The sequence below is a fragment of the Leuresthes tenuis genome, unplaced genomic scaffold (genome assembly GCF_036924035.1).
Source record: "Leuresthes tenuis unplaced genomic scaffold, fLeuTen1.0.hap1 SCAF_7, whole genome shotgun sequence".
NCBI classification, from domain to species: domain Eukaryota; kingdom Metazoa; phylum Chordata; class Actinopteri; order Atheriniformes; family Atherinopsidae; genus Leuresthes; species Leuresthes tenuis.
The window spans coordinates 18,992,694-19,020,543 of record NW_027325361.1 but is presented as its reverse complement, the minus strand read 5'-3'; the positions used below and the strand labels follow the sequence as shown (position 1 = coordinate 19,020,543).

General features: G+C 42.9%; 2 protein-coding genes across 3 annotated transcripts in view; one reads left to right on the top strand and one right to left on the bottom strand.

The window, feature by feature from the left end:
- The window catches only part of edem3 (ER degradation enhancer, mannosidase alpha-like 3), a 461,179-nt gene that overhangs the window by 231,257 nt on the left and 202,072 nt on the right, over nucleotides 1–27,850 (top strand). The gene's annotated exons all lie outside the window — the stretch shown is intronic.
- ssbp4 (single stranded DNA binding protein 4) overlaps nucleotides 1–27,850 on the bottom strand; it is an 86,056-nt gene that overhangs the window by 22,138 nt on the left and 36,068 nt on the right. For both annotated transcript variants that reach the window (XM_072389703.1, XM_072389702.1), the window contains exon 5: nucleotides 2,955–3,044. In XM_072389703.1, the coding sequence (XP_072245804.1) occupies nucleotides 2,955–3,044 (90 nt within the window). The remainder of the gene's footprint in view (nucleotides 1–2,954; nucleotides 3,045–27,850) is intronic.

Here is a 27,850-nt window from a genome sequence, read left to right as displayed (position 1 = left end):
ATTAACTCTGTCACTCTGACTCTCCTCACTCTTTCTCCTCCCCCTCTGTCATCTCCCCTTTTGCTTGTCCTCCCCAGAGGGCCATGATGCAGCAGGAATGGACTTTTACTAAGAACAAGGATTATATACTACATGTATACTCCATATGCACTTATTCTTTTTCCTCTGTCTTCTTCTGGCTAGCTGCCTAAATCAAGGCTCTCTGCTCAGCTTGTTTTCACTGCAGAAGCCCTCCGCCAGACTCCCTCTGCGAGTTCCATCTATAACTCTGCATTGAATCTATGCTGCGAGCTACGCTAATGACTTACACAGTAGTTTGTGTTGGGCAGCGGCTACTTAACGTTACCCCAGTTCATTGAATGAGGGATTAGGTCACGTTTCGCTTTTGCTAAAATTACTTCAACGCAGAAAATAGGGAAGATGTGAGAGAATATGGTGTGTTCGACCACTGAATTCTGGTCCGGTCACATGGACAGAATATTGGTCACTGTGTTAGTATCATGAGCAAGTCAGATCCAGTTACAGCCTGTTACATATTAAATTTTTGCCTCAAAGAAACATTATCCTTGAGGAAAGCAATACACCTTGTAAATATAGCATCCAAAGTTAGATTTCTAAGGGGTGGTTAGAGGGTCGGACAACAGGGTAAGCTACAATGTTACATCGTACGTGGTGTGAAGACTGAACACAGAAGCATAAATCAGGATTTAGGACACTTGAAGAGTGGACACCCTTTTTGTCTTTCCAATTCCATTTTCCTCCTTTGTCCCTACTTTGCCCGTCATCCCTCCCTCTCGGATAGCATGCTAACAGCGCAGGGGTCATCTATGTTAATTACCACGCCAGCACAACTCTGAATATTTTTTTGCCGCAGACATACATAGGCCACACATGAACCCAGAAGTCAGTGAGTATGAATGCGTCACTGTTGGCAGCGTGTGAGAAAATAATAGTCTCGAAAGACAAGAGGAACAGAGAGAGTGAGGAAATGTCATGGAGAAGGATGCCAGATGTACAGAGGAAACGGCAGAGGGGGAAGAAAACTGACCCAGAGTTCAGCTGAGAAAGCAGCGAGGAAATTTCAGTTTACTCCATATAATCCATTTACTGTTCTACATCGACGGTCGGCTGACTTTACCCTACGAAGAGCAATGAGGGCAATAGTAAAATCCCAACAATTTTACTTGGGGGGAGGGAAAAATCTGCTTCCCCACTTAATTTAAATGAATAAATGTGCTGCAGAAAACTCTATAGTCTGCACTAACAGCATGGACGGCATCCATTAGTTCACCAGGGAATGGACGTCAGTTACCCAGAGAGCTAAATGTGTCTCCTAGCTCAAGTTGAAGGATGCCACTAATTTATGCTGCTTTCGTGGTTACAGAGTGAGCTTGATTTAAGGCAATGTGATGTTAAGTTTGGGACTCATACAGCAGATTTAGTCCTAATAGCTGTTCACAGCGCAGGCATATCTTTATTTTTTCTTTTCTTTCTTTATGGCTGCCTTAGATTAGCTGATCGAAGTAGAGAGAGAAAAGGAGGGTAGAGAAGATTAAAGTAAAGGTAGCATCCATCCATCCATCCCCTGTTCCTTCTACCAATTCTGTCTGTCTGTCTGCCATGCGCACAGGGTCTATTTATGGAAAGCAATGTCACTCACGCAACACCATCAGATAGCTTTCTCCCTGGCCTGCTCACTGCTCATACATCATTAACATTCTCCACGACCCTACCGCACACACATGTACAGACACACGCACGCACACGTGCTGCACAGTGCACGACATCCTGCCAGTCAACTAGTACAAGATAAAAAAAAGACAAATGGTTTCAGTCTCACATACATAAAGTGCATAGCAAATATCCAGTAAATGGAAATTTGTGCGACATGTTCACAGCATACATTTTATTTAATTATTCCTACAAGGGATTAAGTAAATATACTTAATTAATCCTTAAAGACCAAATGCCTCATATGCGTGTATATCCCTTTAAGATGGTTGTGTGACAAGTGTGACGGTTGCATGCTTTTCCCTTCAGAGCCAGATGAAATGCAACGTGATTCACTGACATTTATGTGGGGAAGATTGAAAGGTATTGTGGGAAATGTATTTCTTTCCCATGATTTCCAGACTTTGCAAATCTTTGAAAACCAATGGCTGGACAGAGCTTTGTATCAGCTGTGCAGACAGAAGGTTTTTGATCAATCTGCTGATCGAGCTCTTGCCAACTCAACTGAAGAGGCAATTTACTAAAGTTTTGTTCTAAACTTCTGATTTATTTCCTTCTACCTTCTGTAGGAAATTTCACAAAATGCAACTGCTCCCTGAACTTGGAGTGATGAGAAAAATGCTATTTAATGCGCAATTACTCTTACACTCAAACAATAAACTGCTGCTGCTAAAAAAGCGGGTTAAGGGGAATTCACACTTTCAGGTCTCTTCCTCATCCTCAGTAATTTTGTGAACATTACTGGGAATGTAGATAGGTGAAAACTTCTTTTTATATGTGTTTGTATTTGAGTGACCTCGCCAGCATCTGAGATGGCCATCAGCAAACAGTGATGGCAAGAGGAACAAGTGAGGCAACACAAACCAGAGGAGAAAGAGCCTCATTCTTCCCAACAAACCTAGTACCAATTCCACATTTCATATTTGAAAAAAACAACATTGCACTAGTGTAAGATCTAGTCTCTGGATAAAGAAGCATCAGACAGAGCACCGGGGTTTAACAACCCAACAAACTGTGGAAATATGGGACGGAGGCAGAGACAGAGAAGGGAACACATCTGGACAGGGATTAGGACAGCTAAAGAGGCTAAAAAAGGAGGAGGAGACAGAAGGATAGGCTTAGTGTAGGCTAAGCGAGTGGTGGGGGGGGGGTTGGTTGGTGTGTGATAGTTGAGGTGATGGTGGCTGTTGGTTTAAGGATGAAGTCTCACGGAAGGTTCTTACTTGAAAGAAACCTGGCGGCATGGGTCCTCCTGGCATGCCATCATTGGGTGGCATGTTGCCCATCACTGGACTGGGGGCAGCGGCCGCACTCTGAAAAGACACAAAAGAAACAAAATTTGCTCTCAGTATTCCTGTTAAATGTAGCAACACCATGTTTCAGGATAAAGGTGCTAGAATAATTCCCTGTTTGCCAAAATTAGACAGTCAAATATAATTCTCCAACACTGATAACATTCCTTCTCAAGCAAATACAGCAATTACGGATATCTGATTACAAGTGATGAGAATATGATTAGCTGGCTCACTGATAAATGATTTGATGAAAAACACAAAACCAAATGCAGATATTGTGGTTTAGGAGGAAAATCAAGATTTCTGTTTGATTCTAGTAAACTAATCAGCACATTGCATCAGCAGCAGACCGCCAAAATGACAATACGTTTTCAGAATCCACTGAACTTTAAAATGAGGCACAACTCTGTCAGCTGCACAGAGGGTCACAAAAACACTTCCCTGGGTAAAAGTACTGAAGTTATTCCTTAAACTTTCCTCAAAACTTTGATGGATTTAGCTCAACTCCAAGCACTATTTTGGCTGATTGATGTATAATGTAAAAATGTAAATCAGTATTATAATCTTTGATTTATGCAACAGCCCTTCCTTCTGTATGCATGCTACCAATGCTTGAGTGTGGACTCTAAATACATTTCGGGTAATATTTCCTTCATCTTTCCTCTCAATTATAATGATTTTCAACATTGAGGAGAAGACAAATGTGACACTCTCTATTCTGGTTTTCTTCTGAGGCGGTGAAGCTGACAGTCGGCTTTCGGTTTGCCAGAGCCTGACATTCACACTTGGCCGGAGTGACAGGAGGAAGAACAAGAGTTATTCAGACAGAACATTTTGAGGCAGACTATAAAGACGCTCACAAACAAATTCTGAAATGCGACTTATCTTTATGTTTTCCTGACCTTGGGGTCACTCTCAAAAGATTGGAGAAGATGGATGGGCAAAAACAAAATGTCTGTCAGTCAGTCTTGGTTTGTCTTAACCATGACAACAGCCAAATGTGTCACTAAACTTAACCAAGAGGATTAAGTTGCTTAAACATAACCTTTAACATGAGGTCAACAGATCAGAAAACTCTCATATGAATCATTTTGACAATAATGTCAATAATCCCATTTCATCAATCACGGACTCAGAAAATGCGACCACACAGCCCCTCCCCCAATGCAACTAGATCTTCATTCACTTCCATTACAGGCAATCCCTCTTTGCCCCGCATGACCTGCACGGCACAGACGCTAAATAACAGGTCCCGAGGCCATAAGGCAGGACGCACGTTCACACACTCAACACTGGTGAGAAGGTGCGAATCGGTTAGACTCTGATCAAAACATAAAGCCCATTGACATGAGTCCAAAACCACAGAAACAAAAAGAAAAAGAGATATTCAAACAGTAGGAGCTGTCAAATATGAAACGAAGGGGAGGAGTGAAGAAGAGATAGAAAGTTCTCTGAAAGGGTAGCGAGAGGTGAGACAGTGAAGAACAACACATTAAATATGCCTCTGCATTACTCTAAAGACATAGTGTGGACGCTTTCAGTTTCTTTCAGACTCGACAGTGGAAAAGCACAAGAAGGAAGAGGTCAAAGGCATCTACCAGACCTCAAAGTAAAAGAATACAGAGAATACTTTGGTAATTAAAAATCAGATTTGGATTCATCTGAAAGGTGAATATTAACAATAGTTAGAGGGTTATGAATTATTTTCTGTGTTGTCACGTGTGTCCTTGGATCTAACAACCATGACAACCAGCATGTTTTTCATCCTTATTTTTCATAATCTTTTTTGATCTAGCAAACCTGCAAATGTACAAACTCTCAGTTCTAAATAACTGAGACCCGGGACTAGATCTGGGCCCGGTTCAAGTAATATGCAGCCTAAAGGGATTGTGCTGTTTTGTTGCTGGTCCTGGGTATGTGTGTCATTAGGTGTGCTACCTGTGCAGATCTGAGTGGGCTCATTGCTGGGGCCGATAATCATCACTGCAAGATAAACATGGGCTTTTGAGTCAAGATGCACCGAGTGAAATGTGAAAATGAGATGCTGCTCTTTTCAGTGGTGACTGCTTATTTCCTTGTGCAAGGCATGACCGTCCTTTAGGATCTTTCCGTTTACTTCGAACATTTTTCCATATTTAGGACTTCTACAGCAGACGTCACAAAACAAACACTGTCTGAAACCAGCTTTACTGATGGAGCAGATTTTTTTTTTTTTCTGTGCAAAACAGCAGGTCAAGGGCTAGTTTAGAGACCAAACAAAAGGTTAAATTCTGCAAATTTACACATATACACAGTTAACCAGCTGTGTTGTCTCTGGGAGCATTAAGGGATCAGCAGCAGCTAAGACTAAAGACAAAGAGGATATGAGAGGAAGAGAAAGAAAAAAGGAGGACAAAGTGAAAATGAGCAAAGAAAGATGCCTGGTTAGGTGGCAGGGCATCTCAGGGAGAGGAGGAAGGCTGAGTGGAAGAGGTGGTGCTGGTATGGAAGTATGTGTGATGAGCACATGTGTCTTTGTGTGTGTGTGGCTGCCTGCCTCAGCCAGCCAACGAGGCTCCACAGTACTCAGGTGAAGCAGCAGCAAAAGGCCCCTTCTCCTAGTTGCCATGACAACCCCGACCTCAGCTCCTGCTCTCCGGTGCCCATTAAAACCCTCAGGCCGTCAATCATCAGCACGGCCAGGGAGCAGAGAGAGAGAGAGAGGGGGAAGGACGGAGAGAGAGAAGAGAAGAGAAGAGAAGAGAAGAGAAGAGAAGAGAAGAGAAGAGAAGAGAAGAGAAGAGAAAAAAATGAAAGAAGAAAGAGGAACGAGAAGAAAGAAAGAAATAGAAAGACACAGAGTTTAAAGCAGCCTGTGGCTTTTGATAGCTGCCCGGTATGCCACAGCTATCTCCCTTTTTCCCTCCCAACACACAAACAAACCCGATACACAATACCTGCACAGCGTTGACTCCTCACACACATCACTCTCCTTTAGCTCACAGCCTCTCTGCACCTCCACAAAGCAATCGCCAAACAAATCAGAGCCACATCTCGTGACACTGTTTCATCACATTATCTTTTCAAACCAATTTTCATACAAGATTTCTCCTCTCAGCTTCCATTTTTAAGCAATGATCCAACTTAATTGCTACATAACATCCATCCACGCCTCCTTCAAACTGAGAAGAGCTTTAAAAAATGTGTTTTTATTCAAATTTCTAGTCCATTTTCCCTCTTTTTTGGATGTTCTCTATGTGATCCACTGGAGTTTGCAGTTTGGTTTTTGAGGTACATATACATTTTTCTTGCAAGTGAAGCAAGCCATTACTGCTGTTCATGTTTCTGTGAAACAACTGAAGGCAACTTGAAAGTTCTAAGCAGTCATTCCATATAGTCTTTTTCGCTTTCTTACTAAAAGGTCGATCACAGGACCCGTGCCACTCTCCAATCTAAAGCATAAGGAAACTCTAAAATCTAAATATGCAATTTTAATGAACAAAAATGAGTTTTTAGGGGTTTAATAAATGTCTGGAGGGGGAGTTTAAAAGAGCAAATGGACATATTTCTCAAAATGTATTCTTCTTTAGCCTGAGGGGAAATTCCAAAAGCAGACTGATCATGCGATGGCTCATCTTAAAATAAGAGAACCCAGTACGGTGCCGACAAAAACTAAATAGGTGAATATTATGTTTGATTTAGTTTGATAGTGTTTATCGATTAAGACTGCAAGAAACCCCAGTAATCAAAAAGAGAGACAAGAAGATGGCAACTGCCACCCTAAGCTATCTGATGAAAGAATTACTTGCAAATCAAATACATGGCAAACTTTCCCACCAGTCCCTTTCCTTCAACATGTGCAAGGCATTATCATGGAACATGTAGAGTATTTGATCATTTCCTTTAACAGAAGGGGTTCTGCTCTGCTTTGGCCCCTGACTGGGATCCTCTTTAGCTCCATACTGGAGCCTGGCTGCAGCCCACAGACAGTGAGTGAGCAGCTCTATCTGTCCAGTGATCAGACCTGGGCTTGCAGGGGGTAATGGATCTGCTGTTATCTGGGTCCAAACAAGCAGGCCAACAGACTGCTACCTACTGGCCACAACAACACTGACACCAACCTGTTTGTGTGTCTGCTGATATGTGTGCCTTGTCTTTCTCTCAGGTTGTGAAGAGTCTGTCTGACCTGACCATCCAAACACAGACATGTTTTCATAAACACATGAAATATGTTCTCTTTGGCACCCTAAGGCTCTGAAAACAAAGTTCAGACATGCAGGCAAACAGAGTCCAATCCAACTCTTCTATGAGCTTACACAAAAGCTTCTGTTTGCCTTTGCAACATCCTCTAATTTTTACGTCATTCTTTGTCTGCAACCCAGCTACACAAAAAAGCCCAACCCGCTGAAAACAGCTAGGAAATATCAATGTACAGAACTTGTCCTTGATGCACAAGAACTATAAAGAAAGACCAAACATAAAAAAGGAAAAATACTTCCTGGTGAACTAATGTCTGTGCTGGCAAAAACAGGCTTATGCATTAACGGAAGTGCCTCAAGCTCAAATGAATGCTCCATTGTGTGTGTATACATGTCGTTTGTGTGGCGTGTACACTGATTTTCAGACAAACAGCTATTTCCATCTGGCCCGCAGTGTTGTGTGTAAATCAAACCAGGAATTAGTCTTCAAGCTGCTCCTTACTGTTATTGCAATCAACCTCTCCTCCCAGCTCTCTCATTTGTCCTTCTGTCAAAGCCCTGCGTCTCCTCCTCTTTCCTCAGCTTCAAGTGCTCCAATAAGTCTGTCAGTGAAGTCAACTCTATAAAGATTAGCAGTGAAGCAGGAGTGTGTAAGCATGGCTGCCAGACGACAGACGGGTCTAATCGATGGAAGACGAAGAGATGCTGGGCTGCTGTGCCAGGGACCCCGCTCCCAACCCAGCGACATGGAAATGCCCTCAGTGGCAGGAGCCGCTCTCTGTGCAGGCATGCACACACACACACACACACACACACACTAAACAGGTATGCAGAACAGTGTGCACATGCAAGCACATGTTGAGTATGCACTGAGGCGTGCTGCATATACCACACACACACACGCATTCGCACATATGCTGCTGCTTTCCCATAGCTCCAGCAGCTGTTATGTCAATCAGGTGAATTAATTACCGGTAAACAAATCTGCTTGGGATCCCCCCACAGAATGCACACAAACAAACACATGCATACACATATCCCTCCTGCTCACACTGCCTCTATCTCTGAAGCATCTCCTCCCAATATCAGGGCCCCATCAGCCCGGAGCTGCCTCCCAGCTACCCAGGCACCGCTCGGAGCTGGAAGCCCAGAGGGAAGGAGCTGTAGCTGGGGGACATTGCCCGGCTCTCACCCTTGCTGCCCCAGAGCACCTGCACTAACTCCCACTGTTACCTCTCGGGATAACCAATCAACCTTTGGCAATGCACACAATGCCTGACAGGAAAGAAAACACACAACTGAGCGCATGCATGTACGCACACGTAAACAAACACCTGATAGAGCTAACCAACAAATGCGGAAACAGGCAAATCTGCTTGTCCATTCCTGACAGAATGAAGGAAGAGAGACATACCACGTGGCAGATAAAACAACTGGATGTAAATAAAGGAGAAAAAAAACAAAAGTAATAAAAGGGTTTTAACATTGTGAAAAGGCACACCCTACTTCAGCTAAACCAAAGTGACACAAAAGTGCATAAACTCAGTAAAACACACAGTGATTTAAAGTAATTTTGTAGCTGACCTCCTGACATGAACAGGTTTGTGTAAATCCCCCCCCCCCACACACACACAAACAAACACACCCACGTACACACTCACACACCCAGCAGCATTTATTGGCTGTGTCGGTAGTTAATGACTAAAGCTTGGCGATGGCCTGCTGCTCTCTTTAGTGATCCTTTCTAACACAGGTCCCCCCTGCTGGCACTTCTCTTTAATTACACACGCACACACAAACATACACACACACACACACTGATATGCATCCTCCCGCCCACTCTGCCCGTGGCCTTTCACTCCATCATTAGACAGTTGGTGTTGGGTGGAAAACCACAAGAGAACCAGAGGACAGGGCGTGTTGATGCCACCCGTTCACAGATGGGCACGTACACATCGGTTTGATGAAAGGAGGCAGACTCACACATGCACAATCCTATATTCCTAATTGAAGATTATTAATACTGCTAATTAGGGAAAATAGAATGCTTGGAGCTAGGAGCTTGGAGGCAAAAGCCTAACGTGAGGTCAACAGTGGTAGAATGAAAGGTGTGTGAGCATTTATCAAAGAAAGTGGGGAAGAGATGCCAGAGATGGGGAAAACGTATCCTGTCCTGCCTCCTCTGGTGTCTTGCTCTTAGTCGTAGATTGCAGATGCTCAGCCTGGCAGGTCACAGAGTGGTAAAGATCAGGGCAGAGCAGGTAGATCATCTTGTGAAAGGCCACTTCACAGGTAATGACACACACAAACAAGTGCAGTCACCCTTAAACAGCTTTGACAGTTATAAAAGCAGTAAGTGGTGATGTATGCTGCATTGTCTATTGCATTGTTTTCCTCGTAGCTTGAATGTAAATAAGTGTAAAACATCAGCTGCGCCAGGTGTTTTATGTCAGTACCTCAGAAACACGGAGCAAGACTGTCTTTCATCGGCTGCCCTTTTACACCAGCGTTCAACAATAATACAGAGAGAAATCTGTCATAAAAGAGGCTCAGACACCCCAGCCTCCGCAGACCAGAATGCAACGCCGCCAAAAGACCAAGCAGGCGGGAGAGTCGTTATTTTCAGCCGCAAAACCTCAACCATCACTTTTAACTCTTCCACCTACACCTAGAAAAACTACAAGAGAAAATCAACAGGTTCACAGCTGCTGTCTGGGCTTTGCAGAACACAGCCGAGATGAAAAAAAAAAAAAAAAATAAAAAAAAAACTGGCAACACAAAAACTATGTAAATCATTAGAAAAATTAAAGAAATAACCAGAATATTGACTTGGAGCTTTCTCATTTAAGCTTCAATATAGATTGTCAATGTGTTGACAGACTAAACACACTCGCTTACACGACCTCACTCTCACACAGCTGAAGTGAATATGTACTATACACTGACATTTCGTGCACAATAATCTGACATTTACATATCTGCAGATATCTATTTGCTGTAGGTTCAGGCGGCTACGATCATGTTCGCACATCTTACAGACTACTTAAACAACTAGACTACAGCAACAAAGGATTTCAATTATTACTTAATTGTTAATGGGATTCTCCGTGTTTAAACAACAGTTAATTCTTCAATTTAGGATATTCAGCAATATTTCTGAACACTGCAGGAATGAAATAGCAAGAAACAAAGAAATACTGATCAGTTCAGTCACCTCTTGAAGATGTTTGAAAGACTTTTTAAATTGTAAGTGGAAGATGATAATTGGCTAAATTATTGATCTTTAGAAATAATACTAGCAAAAGCATCCACCGCATCCTCTTTCTAGCGAGTTTACTGTTGAGATAGTGAATCTTTTCAGGCCACTAAAACAAACATATGTTCATGAGACAGATTCCCAGGTTCTGGGCTCTATATACTGTGTACCATTTTGTTTCCTCCAAGGATATTACATCTACACCACATGTACAACTGAGCCGTCTTAGAAGACCAATAATGGACAGATCGGGTCAAATTTGAGTTCTGTTTAACCTCATACAGTATTCAATACTCAAGCGGACTATATACATATATATATAAATGTATATATATATATATAATTCAATTTAAACACAAGAAACTTGTGCCTATTTCCTATTTGACTCGTGAGGACATACGGTGACTTATAAAGTATATGAAGTTACTACGTTTGATCGAACAATCTACAAGGTTTCACTTTTGTTAACATCTCTCAACAGGGAGACAGATGTCAAGTGCTTTCTTGTAGCATTCAGACCAACTTAAGTCTTGTGAGACAAAAAAAACAAACAAAATCAAACAAAGCCTCCTTATTCATTTCTATACAGTGAGTCCAGTGACGCCGTGGCAACACCACATCTCAACACCCCCCTCCCCCCTTGTACAAGTCTGTTTGAGTGCAACAGACATTTCCTCTTGAGTAGAGGAAAAGGTTTGCAGGAGTTATCAGTTGATAAACCACGACAAATGCTTAAAACAAAACAAAGAGGTTTGTTTAGAAAGTTGGCTAACTGTGATTTATTCATCTATTTTTTATTCACACTTAATCCAATTCCACAGGGCTGGAGCCTATCCTAGCTGACTTCGGGCGAGAAGCGGGGTACACAATGCTTGTGTTGCCAGTCTATAACAAGGCTAACTGTTATTTACTTTGAATAAATTACAACACGAATATAAATGCTATAAAGAGATCCTTCCCATACAGTTGATCTACCCTATAGACTTCACTATTGCTACTGCAGAAATCAGTAGCTGCTCAAACTTTGCCAAAATTAGCAAATACTATTTTTTTTTGTCTGCCAGACCTCCTATGGGACTATTAAAAATTAAAGAGTCTCTGGAAGCCTTGTTAGCAATATCTACCTCCTCCCTATTCTTAGGCATTACTTCATATTCTTCTGCTTACTTCTTCTCTTTCTGTCATGTTACGCTAACACAAGTGGATTTTATTTCTGCAGAGTCGAGAAGGTGCGAGATGAAAAGGAGAGGGAAGTGCCGGTGCTATATACCGTGAAGATAAGAAATGGAGAGTTATTCGGTCTGTACACATTCCACAGAGCCTACAGCAACACGATGGCCCTCAAAGCTGAGGCTAGACGTCTTTAGCTTGCAACAGTTAAAGAATTACCATATAATGCTTCGCATAATGCCGTCATAGAGGAAATGGGTTGAGAAAAGAGAAGAATAAAGTCCAGTCTTGGTGCTTCTGACAGAATGTTACAGAGTTCTACTGGAAAATATAATTGCCTACGCATTTGACATTCAGTCCAAATTCACACCCGTCCACTGAGCTGAATGTGTGCCTCATGATTATGTTTAGCAAGTAACAGAAGCACATCAGACATTTAAAACCATCTCGCGTCTGTCTGATCCACTCACCCCATTTCTATTTTAAAATGTATGTGCTTTAGTGTGTGTGTGTGTGCGTGTGTGTGTACAGGGCCAGGCAGGAAGAGGCATTCCCAAAGGAGCAGTCCTCCTGAGCGCCAGACATTTGGGGGCTGGGCATGTGAGACATGCGCACACACACACAAACACAGTCAGAAACACACATATGAGGCACACGCTACCAATTTCCATTTGTATCCCACAGGCACCGCCGTGTTGACCACCTCCACCTCATGAGTCACAACTCACGAGATCAGCTTCCAATATTTTGATAAATATAGAAATTCACATGGAGCCTTTACTTCCCCCTTGCAGATACATACAGTCAGTTTGAAGAAATCCTCACAAGAAATGATAAAATGCACCACAGAAGGACGAAGCAGTCAATAATAAACTAGAATATCTTTGAACTGTTGAACATTTATGAAATTTTTTTCATATTGATTGCGAACTGGCGTGCATCTCTTGCCTCATTTCAACAGCAGACGAATACAAATGTCAAGCACCACCTGTCCACTTGTCACAGCCAAGTTTATCCTGATCAGCTGTACTGATCCAGGTCCTGAGGTTAGACAGGTTAGAGTTTTTAAACACAGTGGCCTTGAGGACCCGGGAGCTGGAACACCACCTAACATTGTCTCCTACCAGACAGAAGGGGGAGGAGGACGAGGAGGACGAGGTGAGTGGAGACAGCAAACCACATTCCCAAGACAATGGTTGGTCTGTGGAGCTCGCTGAAACTCTGAGGGCCCAGGGGCATTTTTGAGAAAAGGGAGAGAAAGGAGGCAGGCAGCAAATAAGGAGGGAAAGGTGTTAGGAAGAATAAGGAAAGAGAATGGAAAAAAAGGAAAAGAAAGAGAAGAAAACTTGAGAGCTTGTGCACAAATAAGGAAGGAGATGTAAGAGAAGCAGAACAGGCAAAGTCGTGGGGAACTGATAAGGTGAAAATACCATCGGGGGGGAGCTGGGGTGATATGGGTCTCTATGTGTTAGATGCTTCTACTTCAGTTGACCTTTGAGGTTCTGCCAGTACAAGTGTTTCCGGTGTAAACCTCTGCTTTGTTCACAATACAAAGTCATTTACACCATTAGTATCACAGAAAACGTCTTCGTCCGGTCAGCTCCCAATCAGTCTGATTCTGTTTGAAACAGCACAGCTGATTTTTTTTACGTGTTTTATTCAAGTGAAGTCCGTGTAGTTTCCAGGTAAGGAGGTATTAAGTATTTAGTCATTATTTCACTGGCGGTAGAGAGATTTCTGACAGTTTGACAGCAGATCTACTCACAAACTAAAAGCTTCAACTTGGCGAAAATAATAGTCATAAAATAGTAGGTTTAGGGCTTTAAAACTGTTTACAGTTAAAAAAAAAAAAAACTGTTCAAGTTTCTGATGGTTGTAGAAACTGCTGATTGTGAAGACAACATAATGGAAGTAGAAGAGAAGGCCCTTTTCCTTTTTCAGAGCCTTCTTCCTTTCTTTCTCCGTTGCTTGATGCCATGTTCCACCCTCAGCTTTGAGTAGGTTTTGCAAAGGCATTCGATCTCCAACCATACAATCTGCCAACATGTCAGACAGCTCCACCTCTAACACACCTTTCCTGCTTAAAAAAAAACCAAGTTAGCATCAACCAAATGACAAACTCAAGACTTGGAAACAGTAATCTATAAAGTGGATAGAAGACTTCACGCTGGCTGTGTCCATTTTTTATAAAAAGTCTAGTTTCAATAAGTCATCTACATCTCACAACTAACAACTTTAAAAGTGATCCTCGACTACATAGAAAAAAAAACAATTAATCTAAATGGCAGTACTCCTGTAATATATAATAAACCCAGTTTGACTTTAGCTAAACAACACTGTAGAGCCTAAACTTCCCTGCTGAGAGCAAAGCCATGGAAAGGAGAATATTGAGGTGTACGGTAGGACTCACGGTTTGGAGTGGTCTCATTCTTTTTTTTTTTAAATATCATTCTTTTGGGCTTTTATTAGAAAGGACAGTTGAAGATAGACAGGAAACAGGGAGCAGAGAGAGGGGGAATGACATGCAGCAAAAGCCGTCTGAGGCGGGACTCGAACCAGAGAAACCGCAGTGAGGCCTGCACAACCCACTCCGCCACCGACCACCCAGACTTGTCTCAGTCTCACTCCTCTGTTGATAACAGGTGAGTGTGGCATGAGACAGATGAGCGACAGAGTGTAGATGTCAATCTATGGGATGGACGTCTACAATTTGGCCCCTATTTGCCCAAGGGAGACGAACAAGAAAATAAACAGCTTTCCCATTGACCTGCCACTTGGTACCGCCAGTCAACAGACTCCCAGAGTTTCAGAGTTTAACGGGGAACTGACATGCAACAACACTTGACATTAATGTTCTCTATATGCATTCTTGCTTCTTGAAGGATGCCAGTGGCCAGAGTGGCTGGTAGCTGGCAATGGCTTTTTGTCTAAGAGACAGCAGAGTGGGGGTGGTGCTCCTTAAGGGATAATTTAAACTTCCATGTCAGTAACACCAGCCTTTCATCTTCCACGAGACAAGCCAAAGAGCATGGACAGAGCAGCTAGTTCCGTAAGAGGTCAAAGAGCCAAAACTTCCTGGGTTGCACTGTCATTAAGACAGAGGCTGACAAATATTTACTCTGGAGCAGCCATGAAATGGAATGGTGAAGACGGAGGAAAGGGAAGTAAAGATTTCCTCTGAACACCTCACTTTCTCTTGACAGAAGCACACATGTGGGCAGAAAAAACTCTAACCAGCATTGCCATCAATAAATAAATAGTGGCTGACAGAAATATCCCCAGCATAGTCTCAGCCAGCAGTGGCACGCACCGAGAGACAAGCAGAGAGGGGGCGACAGCCACACACACACACACACACACACACATACTAAGGCATGAAGATAAAGACTGGGAGAGAGAGCAACAAAGAGAAGAGAACAAGAAGGAGGGAAATAGAGCGATTAAATGGAAAGAGCTGAGAAACAGAAAAAAGAAAATGGAGAGATGGGAATGAAGAGAAAAAAGATGCCTCTGTTCTTTGAGTTTGATTCTGGTCTAGAGTCAGGAGAAAGGCTTCATGGCTGAGGCGAAACATGCTTACTGTTTCATTCTTGTTTGCCCCCACCCACCCAAGTTCCTCCTTCACCCCAGAGTAGAGCAGACTGTGCAATGCAGTAACAAACGAACACATATGCCGACCCCCCTATCTGAGCCTCTGCTCCGTCACCCTGTCTCAACCTCTGGTTCTGATTTAGAAGCAACCTCCTCTCCTTCATCGCCCGCGCCTTCTTCTCCTCAATACGTCTCGCTCTCACTCAGCATGTTTGTATGTGTAAAATTCTGTTTCGTGCCAATGGATACACCAACACGTGTGCAAGCACAGCCTGAGACATTTAAGCCCCCTGTGCGAGTTGTGGTAACACAAACACACACACAAACACAGGCACAGACGCATGGGCAAACAGCATGGAGCACCCGAGATCATATTCGTGGAGACACATGCTCCCCATCCTCAATGATTAGTCTAAATATGCCAGTGATCACAAAACGGCAGGAAGACCCACTACACGTGGAGCTACACACAGACGTGTACACTTATACACAAACCATCCCCCTATCGCTCTGCTCCACAAAAAAAAAAAAAAAAAAAAATCACTCACACTTTTCATTTGCTGCCTCCCAAGCCGGCAGACTGCCAAGCTTCACATAAACATGGTGCATTGCCTTTCACAGTCCCTCTGCAGGTACAGCAATGCAAACACTGGAAAACCAAGGCTTCTGTAAATCCAATGCTATTTCTAACAAATCACACAAGCAGGGAATAAAAACATTAGAGGCTGCCGTTTGACCTCCTGGTACACATTAAGGCGAAGGAGCACAAAATATTTCATTCGGAAAATTAGAATTACCGCCTAACGGTTGTGCGCCGCCACCACCCGGTCAAGTATCAGTTCTCATCCATGTTTCCATTTTGCCCATTCTGGGAGTTGTTCCTCATTCAAGTCGAGGGTCTAAAGGAAGAGGATGTGGTTTACTGCACAGATTGTGAGGCCCCTTGAGGCAAATATTGGTTTGAGATATAGGGATGTATAAGCAAAACTGATATAACTCGACTTGTTAAGCTTTGTTGTTCTTTTTCTGCTCCATACATTATGTTCCTGTTTGCTAAGAGAGGCAAAAAGCTTGCAGCTCAAAACTTTGTATGTGTTCCCCTGGCTTATTTCATTTTACAATAACAACCCTATTTGTTTATTTGTTCCGAAAATCTTACAACCCACAAAAACAACGCAGCGGTGTGCAAACGGCACATTCACAGGCGCTTGCTTCTCTTTGCTCTCTGCCACCAGGTGAACAGAGCTGAGCTTTCAACGGGGGAGCAAGACCTCGCTCTTGTGGTGCAGCACAAAAATCTTGAAAAATCACTAAAGCTGATAAGAGAGGATTTGCATGTGAATATAGTCAGCAAAGCTGTAATTCTTCTGCCTGGCTTTGTGTCTCTGTCATTCTACCATGATGAGATCTAAACAGGAAAAGCATTCTGAGCTGGAAAGGTACAAAAAAAGAAAGAAAAAAACACGTAACAACTGGTCCTGAACATGCAGCTTTTCTACACATCTGGAAAGCTATTCAGTTCTCACACCACAAGAAGGATTTACCTCATCTGGATGCTCAGCCTGTATGTGAGTGAGAAGTCTGAGTCAATGGATTTAGACTATAGGTATAAACCTGCCATTGACTGCATATTTAAAAGATGAGTTCTCCTCCCCTGCTGTTATCTGCATGTTACAACCATAACTGCATGTTACGGTTGTCTCTCTAAGTGATGTTACCCCATCACTTAGGGATACAACATCAGCCTCCAATCTGGCAACCCATGCACTGCAAACGGCATTTTTTTATTAGAAACAGTCACACCACACAGTCTACATATGGTTTTTATTGATTTTTTTTATATTTTTCCTTTTTTCTTCTTTTTGCGGGGATTACCAATTCTGTGACAGCGTTTTCCTCCACACATGAGAACATGAACTCAAACTCATTCACTCAAACAAGGTTCTACATCCAAAATCGAGTGCTTTTCTCCACTGTGACATATCACAAATTTTGTTGTACCCCCCCGTATAATGACAATAAAGACCATTCTATTCTATTCTATTCTCATGTAACTTCTAAACAGCTCAAATGGTAACCTTAAGGGAAGAAGTTCAGCCAGTAACAGCTTCCCAATTTGAATTCAGTTTTGACTGATATGAACGACAAACTGGTCATGAGCTTATCAGGATGCGGCCATGCATGCACACATGCACACACAACCTGGTCCAGCAGCTTGATACAACCCTGAGAACTTCGTTTACACACATGCTTCTACACCCTTTAACACACATTGGCCTCTTCCTCACCCCTTCCACCTCTCGTCTCTGCCCTCCCTCCCATCTCCTTCTCCTCTTTCCACTCCTTCATATCAAACCAGCACACACAGAGACCCATGAGGAGAAATAGGGTCGTTTGCCTCCGTTATCTCCTCTCTACAAACACACACACATGCCCCTTCTCTCTTTCTACCTCTTGCTTAACTAACTCCCACTTCTCTCACTCTATCTCTTCCCCCTCCCCCAACAGACCTCAGCCAATGGTGTCTGGGTGTCAGGCAGCTCAGAGAAGCTGTTGTCATGGTGACGGTGCTCCTGTCTGTGCTCTGTCCCTCAGGCATCCCAGATCCAGAAAGCAGCATCGTGTTTACGTGAGAGAGAGAGGAGAAGAGAGGAGAAGAGAGGAGAAGAGAGAAGAAGAGAGGAGAAGAGAGGAGTGGAGCGGAGAGAGGAGAGAGGAGAGAGGAGAGAGGCACAGACAGCAGAATGAGAAGATGGAGGAGGGAAAGAAAAAATTTTCACTTTTACTTTTCTTCTCCTGTTTCTTTTGGTGTTGAGGCCTTGTATTCATGTGTGTTAAAGTATGTGTGTGTGTGTGTGTGTGTTGTGTGCGTGTGTCACATGGCCCTGTAGACACCAAGGCATCTCACACCCTATTCCTGGCACCTCCACCCAATATCTGACCTTTCCTGGACTCCAGCAGGCAGACCCCCCCACATACACACACACGCGCGCACACACACCTTGACTCCAGCGCACAATCACAGAACTTTATATGCCTACGCACACTAACACACACTAAGACACACTAATACACAGACATTCAGCCAAGATCATGTAACCAGCCCAAAACACTTGCACCTGGTGTGGCCTAAAATAAGGTCCTCAGGCAGCCATGTTGCAGGGTGGCGCGTTGGTGACAGCGGCTCAGTGTTAATCACTGTGTCACTGAACGACACACACACACAAAGCGACATATTCACAGTGCAGAGCATTTCCCTGCAGAGGGCGTCTGTTGCTGATTGGTCTATGCCATTGTATATGCCCTAACTGTGACCCCCGCAGTGTACACTTGAAAACAAAAACTATACCCGAAGAGCAGGTGTTGAGCATGAACACTCAGGACCCTCACTAACATATAATGAACCCCACCAGTTCCTGTATCCGTATCAGTGGTGGCCTACTGCTCCATCCTCTGCACACTTGACTTTCTTCGCTCTTTCACAGGACAATCCAGCACATTAATTGCAATGTAAACAATTGAAGAGGCGCATCACCCCGACAGGAGCCCTTTTCCTTCCCTCCCTGCCCCCTGTTCCTTCCCCTCGTCTTTTCTGAGGCGAGGTTGGTTTAAGCCCCCCTTCAGAATCAGAATCTGGACAAGCACCAGTTGGAGGCTAATCCGGCTCGCCGACTGGACCCCTCCTCTGAAACGGCACAGCGGGGGTGGACTGATGAAAGGAAGGCTGATATGAGGGACATGAAAGGCATTGTAGAGGCAAACAGAGCCGCAGACACAGCTTGCCTCAGTCCCCCGCGCTGCCTTCAGCACTGTACGACAACCTGTTTATGACATTGAAACAACACAGCATCGTCAGAGTCGCTTCCATATGCCAAGGATTTTTTTTTTTTAGGTTGACGCACAGATAAGACACTTACGGTTTAAACTGTGATCAGACTGTGTTCAACATCTACTTAACCAACATCCTGTTTGATCAGGGCCGACCCTCTTAAGTGGAATTTCTTTATTTCTCTCCAGTCATTGAGGTGCGGCAGCAGAATTAACTGAAGAAAAGAGGCCTGGTTTTTCAAACCGATTGGATTTGTTTAACTTGGAAAAAAAATGAAAAGGCAAAAAGTTCCTTGGAGAGAATAGGTGTAGCTGGTAGGGAACACGAGGTTGTGGACATGAGGACTGGACTTAGGAGTGCTTCCAACCCATTCTCAATGCCAATGTAACCAGGAAACTGAGTTTTGTAAATTTTACATTGGGAACATTTGTTGCCCAAACCTAACAAAGAAGAAGGCCAAAGTAAACAATTACAAAGAAATGGAAAACAAAATAAATGTAAGAAAGAGAAATAAATAAAATAAAGTGTCCCAAAGTGGTATCAAATTCAGGGACCATGATTAACTGTCCTAAAAAAACGAATTCAGACGTGCTTGTCTTGTAATTGGGAGTTTAGAAGCTGTGGCGAGTTCAAGTTACACATTTGACTGGCAACAAGCGACACACGCATTACAGGATTCTTCATCAGAATGAACTCATAAACTTGTCTGTCTGGTCTGCATGTTATCACGAAAAATCACATGAGCAGTGAAAAGGAAATGGTGTTTTCAATGTGGACATTGCATCTTGTGATCTCGTTTCGATGTTGTTCCCTGCCAACTATCTAGAATGCTATATAATTGGTTAGAGCTGCATCTTTGAAGCATTTAAACAAAGCGATCAAACCCAAATCACCACAGATCAAACCCTAACTCGCCTCTGATCTGGGGCTTTCGTTAACGACCTCCAAAATTTGTCGACAACTTGAAGATCGGGCTTCAAACTATGTAGAGTAAACTGGGCAGTAGCTTCTGCCATTAATGCCTCATCGTCACTATCATGAGTAATCCCTCATGGTTTGTTCATAATGGATTACTCCAGAATAATCCAGAGTTTGGTCTTACTGTGTAAAACTGCAGCAGCCTGTAATTCATGGCTTAGCTTTCTATCTTTTTTGTTCAGGCACTGGTGGCTTTTATTTGAAAGTGGTGATACAGGAAAGTAGTCAGAAACAGAGGGGTGGCAAAGGACCACAGGCCAAGACTCAAACATTAAGGAGCTGTAATGAGAACCTTTAGCCTTCATACATGGGGCGCCTGCTCAACAAGTTTAGCTACCGGGCAGAACTATGGCTAACCTCAATGTAGCCGCAGTTCACAAATTCACACCTCAACACTAACCTCTACCAGCTCCCCTCAAATGGTGTTTTGCCTCTTTAGGACCACACTTCGGTCCGGATGAGGACTACTGGTCCCAACAAGGATCGTGTTGAGACAAAAAAAGTACCCATAGTCGTAAATCACATTATGAAATCATATCAGGTATATGGAGGGCTGCAAGCAAAAGCTAAGACACAAAGACAGTAAAAATCTAAGGGGTGAAGCGGACCAAGCATTGGTTTACAGCAAACTGCTCGTGACAATTTACTTTTTTTAATCCACTAAACCAATGATAAAACATGCTATAAACAATAAGTGTTCAATAAATAATTTGCTACACCAGAACAACCCATAAGAAAAGCACAAGGGTAATCAAGTCATAAAGGTTTGGATCTGAATAAAATGTTTCCATGAGCCCAATAAGTCGTCTAACGATAATAATGACATATTTGCTGAATTCAATTATAGTTTACTTGATCAGGTGAGAAGCCTCTGACTCTAACTATGCCTGCCTCTCTCTCTCACACACACACACACACACACACACACGCACACTCACGCACACAACTGACACCAAACCAAAGCCCTTGTGTGCGCCCCTACTGTCAATTGCCACATCATCCGCTCTCTTAATGTTCAAACATTGAGAGATTAAAAATAGCAATAAAAACAAACACAAATGACCCAGAGTTGACAATGACAGAGTCTTGGTACGGTGCTTGGTGACCTGATAAATCTGATGAGGCCTCAGTCTGGGCGTTAACTGTTGATGAAAGCCACATGAGTCTCAATGACTTTGACAAGATGGAGTAACATGAGATTTTGATGTTTTCAGAGAAAAAAAGAACCACCAAGGACGTTTTCATATTTTGCCTTTGAAACACAGAACAGACTAATTGTCTGTGAGTATCTGAAGTGGATCTATTCATAGAACAAGACAGTAACACACACATGAGCACACAGAGGACAACTTGATGACAGATGGAAAGAAATTAGAGGCAAAGTAGCTTTAATATTCCATCTCTTAATAACAACCAAAAGCCCTTCCCCCACCTCTGGCACCGCAGTTTCACACGCACACCATATGCATGTTTATGTGCACACAAACAGTTCTGTCCTGGAGAACATTTCAGGACTGCTCCAGACAGAAACTCTCCGAATTCAACCCTTTCATTCTCTTCCCTTTTCCTTGCACCCCCACCTCCAACACACACACACACACACACAGACACACACACTTCTACCTTCCTTTCCCCTGCTCCCCCTCCCCTCAGTACACCCACAAACTCAGTCCTGTTGCCCTCCAGCCTCACAGCAAAGTAGAGAGCAATCCCTTGGTGGGTCAGCCAGATTAAACTGCCACTGTAATCCGCTTGGCTTTCACCTCCTTGTCCTGAGCTGAAGAGCGCGAGGGATGGAGGGATGGTGAGGAGGAAAGGAAGAGGGCCGGGCGGGTGGATGAGTGGGTGGGTGGGTGGTGGAGTGAAAGGGCAGGCGGATGGAGAAAAAGAAAAAGTGAGACAGCAAAGGAAGAGAGGGAGTGGGAGGGTTGAGGGAACAGAGGGGGAAGGCAGGGCTGGGTGGAGTAGCTAAATGACAACAAGGGCACGAGGAGAGAAAAACAAGGAGAAAAAAGGAAGGAAAGTAGGAGAAAAGCAGTGGAAGGCAACACAGGGCTGATTCAACCAAAGTACCAAAAGGTGGAAGTGAATAATGAATCTCATAAAGAAAAAGATATTAAGGACGAATGAGAGTCAAATAAACTGTGTTACGAGAGGGAGCGATGAAGGACAGTGGGGTAATCCTGGCGGCTCAGATTCTGTGGCGAATAAACAGGAAACTATGCTGAAGTACGCCCTCATATTCTTGTAATGATGAAATTTGATTTGTGTGAAATTTGGAGGAAATGACACACAGCCCCTCATGGCCCATCAGTTCTGAATCTTTGCCTCAGTTTTGTTTTGACCTGGAATTGTCGCTCCTCAGTTTCCTCCCCCCACTTTTGGGCCAACTAGTGTTACAGCAATAAAAAAGCAGGAGACGAGCGGAGGAATGTGCCATCCGTTGTCTTTCTGTTCAGACCCTTATTGGCAGTATCGGAGACATAAACCAAGAACGACGACGTGGATGTGAAAATAAAAAAGAAGTCATCAGTAATAAGTAATACATCAGTTACAGGACCATTTTATCATGTTATTAGTAAACCTCCACTTGTTTCACAGAGACGTCATGAATTGTGGTGTCCAGTCATTTACATCCCAGTAAAACCCCACCACCACTGATATTTTAGACCACTCGGGAGCAAGTTGTAACCACACATTAAAAATTATTCCCTAATAAATGGACAAGCAGATTTGCTAAACTAAAAGTTACTGGTGTTTTTGTGGGGATGGATTTACGATCTGATGTCACTTAAGCTGCTAAGACTTGTTTCTTAAGATAAGTGGTTCACTGGATGTTAATTGCTGATGTAAGCCTGCTGACTGGCTGCTCACTTCAGGCAGCATTCTCCTCCCCTTTCACTATGGGTGCCTTTGACCCACAGGAATTCTTCATAGTTTGTATCCCTATTGGAGGAAGTGCCCTTTCTTTTATGTGTCGCACAGCAGGAACTCTTGACTATCGTAGTTAATAAAACTCCTACATAGGAGCAGGTACTCTAACAGCATGGCTGATACTCTTGTGACGTAACTGTGTGGTGGTGCATGACTGAGCAGATGAACACAGCAACAGAACCAGTCATTACCAAAGAAAACTTGTAATGATATGATGAACATTAGCCATCTAAACAAAAGTAGTGCTTAACAATAGTCTTAAAAACTTAAACAAGACACAGGAGCACGGACCGACAGTGAAGCCCAGGATTTATTGAGCCTTGCAGAGGTGTTAAAATTAGATTTTGACTCTTCCACCAACTGCCTACTGGCTGTAATGCTACTTCAGGGTTCTTATGTGTGGTCTGAATTCATGCAGCTAAAATGTCAAAGAAGGTCCTTCTTCGAACTTCCTAGTCCCCATTCCCCTCAGCAAGCTCCTAGAACTGTTGTTTGGCCTAAAATCGGCTAATCTCAACAAGTCCTCCAATTGAAACTAACATATTAGTCGTTTGTTAAAAACCTTAAATGCGACCCATAAAGACCCGTGTCCTTTAAAGTACCAACTTAAACGTGACAGGGAGGAATGTGACTCATATGAGTGTTTGCACATCAGAGCAGACATTGATCTCGAGTGTTTTCTTTAACAAGCTACAAAAGCCTCATAAGGAGGTGGGAGGGGTGGTTGGATAGCACTTTACACACAGCGCTTTCAATCATTTCCATAAAACAACATAAACCAACTTATAACACCGGTTAAAACACCTCAGAGTTATGTTCACTTACAACACTTAGTACTTTTGTCACCTCCAGGTTGCGTTTAGGCATTAACGTGACTTAGTTAGAGCTCAAAGTCTGAACTATTTGTTAGTTAGAAAAGAGCCATGGTTAAGGCTGAAATACATGATTTTTATGATGCAACCATAACCTTCACGGGCGCCACTTTTACAGTTCGCAAGGCTACTAAATGTCACATATTCCTCAATGCATCTGTAGGTAATTTTGGACCACATGAGCAAACAACCCACAAAGTCACATTTGGGAGGAGGCCAGTCAACTTAATCTGCATGTTACCATTTTTATTACCCTTTGCTACTCGAAACCACCTCTGGACATTCCAAATGGAAATATAACTGGAAAATTGCACTGGGATAAAAGTATAGTTACAACAAGAAAAGTTACTTTGAATACACTTCAGTGTAATGTACAATAAAAATAACTTAAAATAAGAAAAACTTTGGTAAAAGTAAAATACTCAAAACTTGTAGGCACAAAAAAGAAATAAAAAACATCAGCATGAATTATAATCTGTTACTTCCAGTCTTGGTTTTGGCTCTGCATGCCTAATGCTGAATCTTTTTATCTCTAAGCAGAAGTACAAAATAAGAATGCAATGCAAGCACACACTTAGTGTGGAAAAACAAAAAAATGTGAGCTTTGATTGTACTAAAAAGAAAAAATACATCAAACTGCACTTTGTACTTTATAGCAGTTAGGAGTGGTATTATTATTTCACCAAGTCAGTATATCTTTTTTTTTATCCAAATGAAGTCACCACAAATCATATAATACCTAATAAGTTGTGAAAAGTGGTTACACTTCTAAACAACGACCAGTAACAACACTGATTTCTAATTTGACTGTTTTGATGCTGAAACACTAAAATCAGCTCTGAATCACATAAAGTGTAACTTCTCTTAGCAGATATGTGTGTGCGTGTGTGTGTGTGTGTGTGTGTGTGTGTGTGTGAGAGAGAGAGGGGGGGGGGGGTGCTAGTCCACTGGGTATATGGCAAGAGTGTTAAAGTGTAGAAAAGAAATAGAGTTAACAGGTACTCCCACCCAGCTCCCTCAAGTTAATCACTCTCAAGAGGGAGGGAACAAGGGAGAAAAAGAGAAAGAGAAGGAGAGCCAGGAAGAGGGAGGATATCCTGCGAGGAAAGGCTGTGATATATGAGCAGGCTACTTCAAACAAGCGGGGGGAAGGGGGACACTCCTTCCCCCAATAAAACCAGAGGAGGTAAAAGAGGGAAAGAGAAAAGAGAGGAAGACTAAACGAAAGAGGTACAGTAGAAAAGGAGAGAGTCTGAGGGAAGCTGGTGTTAGATGAGTCACAGGAGCTGAATGTGAACGAGAGGGGGGATGCCCCCACTAAAGGAAAGCCATAAAACCCCCAAGAGTAGAAAAGGCTGACCTGCTTTATACTGTAGCTATAGGCAGAAATCTGCAGGAGGGCTCCTTTAATGTTGAAATGAGGCCTGAAGTCAAAGAGTGAGAGAAAATTTGCATGAACTATTTGATTTACCGGGACAATGATTCAAGATCAAATCGTTATTTATGTCATTTACAGTTTATTAGATCCCAATGGATACAAAACCTCTCCCTCCAACTTGTCTGATAAGAAGTAATTTGGACTGCATTTGCCAAATTCATATCATTAGCAAATGAGACTTATTATTCAACAAGTAGACAAAACTGTAGCTTCTAACACATAATCGGCATCTTCTTTTAAATCTCATCTCAGAATTCTTTATCTCATCTTATCTCATCTCATCTTAATTTTCTTAAGTACTGATATCTGTTGTTAATATTTCATTTTGGCTCTATCTGAAGTGATGATTCTTGTTCATGTTTCTGTGTATGTTTAATTGTTTTTATCTGATGATGTCATGTCTTCATTGAGCTGCACTTATTTTTTTTCCATGTGCTAAATCAGTAAAGTTTATTTTCACCGTTATTCAATGTCATGATTTCTGAACTATCATAATCAGAGTCTTATCATTTTGGATGATGTCTGGTTTTTGTGTTGTTCTACTGATGCAATGACCTAATGTATTTCAGGTGCTATGAAGTTTTGGTGCTTTTTACACAGAGAAATATGGTTTTAGTATCAATGCAGCTTGGAAAGTACCTCTGAGAACATCTGAAAAATGCAAACTCACCGCAGCTCGTCAAAAAATGAAAAACAGAGTTTTTATTTGGATTATTGGAATTGTCAATATTGAATATCTAAAAGTTTCACTTACTCTACAAAATGGTTGAAACAAAGTTTGCAGTTGTTTTGGAAACCCACAAAAAGTGGAAAAACTCCCAAGTCTGCACACAGAATCACACACACACACACACACACACACACGGAGTGTATATTCGAGGGCACACACAGTCGTGTCCTACAAGAAGTGATTGATGAATTCAGGAAGGGGCTCTTGGGAAGAGGAAGTCCAGTCTGGGTCAGACTTCATCTACACATCCATCCATGGGCACCATCTGCATGCACTCACAGATCACACTGACTGAGGTCAACCCCCTCTCTCTCTTTCACACACACACACACACACACACACACACACACACACACACACACACACACACACACGCACACACAAGCACACACACAGAATGGTCCTATACTCATTTTGACATGTGATACTGCTCCTCTCAGGCTGTTTACTATATAATGCCTTTCATTCACCGTCACATAGCAGCAGTATGGGTGAGACAGGAGGAGGGGGCCTCAGAGTCAAGGTGAGTCGTGCTAGTCAGACATGCTGGTATTTTCTTGTCCCAGAACCAGGGTACCACGATGGGCCGGCATGAGGCTGTTTTTGACAGCAGCCATTACGACAAATAATTGAAGAGCAAATGAAGACAAATGATATGATTGCAGAGCGCGTCTCAGCAGTCAATCCACTATCTAGGTGGTTCCCATTCAAAGCCATTGATCAGCTTTACAACCTAAGTAGCTGGCCAGGAAACTAAATGGTGGCGATCAATGCTATTTAACAGATTATTGACTGCTGACTGGTTGCCTGGGATCAAAACAGAAAGAGCGGGATGAAGAAATAAGAAAATAGAGGAATGGAATGAAAACACATGAAATTGGAATCAGTTCCTCAGCCTCGGTGATGATAAATGGGAAAGGAAAACACTGAGACAGCAGAGAGCGGGGAGAAGAAGAGAAGTCCCTCGTTTAGAGTGTGGATGAATGTGCATGATTATGTGCATTTAATGAAGAAGGAAAGCACGAAAAAGAAAAGAAAAACTAAGAGAGGAAGCAGCAGGACCAAAATAAAGTAAGCTCAGTCTGCAGTTAGAGGTGGTCCGGGCTCACATCCCCACTGCACACCTGAAACCACATTTGTGCAGCTTCAAAAAAAGAAGAATCTCACCAAACTTCACTCGGCTTTTTCTACTCGTCTTTGTTCAGCTGATTTTAAACGGATCTCTCAAGTGGCGCACAAGCTGGCACATAACCACAACCGCTTGCACTGCAATTACATCCCTTTGACTGTGTGCTCCTCGACGTGCATTTTCACTGTCTGTGTTCACAATGCACGAGCCAGTCTTGAGGAGGCAGTCTGCTCATCGGGCCTTCGGCTGAGGAGAGAGCTTTGTGCCTGTTCGGTTCTTCACGTGAGAGCTTTTTATTTGACGAGAATCAAAAACAAAGCGAAGGCAGATTCAGAAACAGAGTGGAAGAAACCTGCAATGACATTTATGCGCGCTTAAATGTGTGTGCGCGAGAGAGACAGGATGGAGCTGGGACCACCAATAACCCCAAACTATTGTAGTGTTTTAATACACACAGTAGCGTGTTGCCATAGCAACGGGGCCCAGCTCTGGGGCCTGACTCATGTCAGTGACTATACGTTCACGATCCGGCGTCTGTGCTGCGTCCATCGTAAAGCCTCCAAGTGGACTTGTGTGTGTGATTGCTGTCCAGCTCCGTCTTCATCCGTGTTTCTGGAAATTTACTTTAAAGCACACACGCGAGACATAAAGACAAAAAAATAATGTTTGTGCTTTGAAACGGGGAAAAAAAAGTGGCCAAGCTTCAGTGAATCACTGTG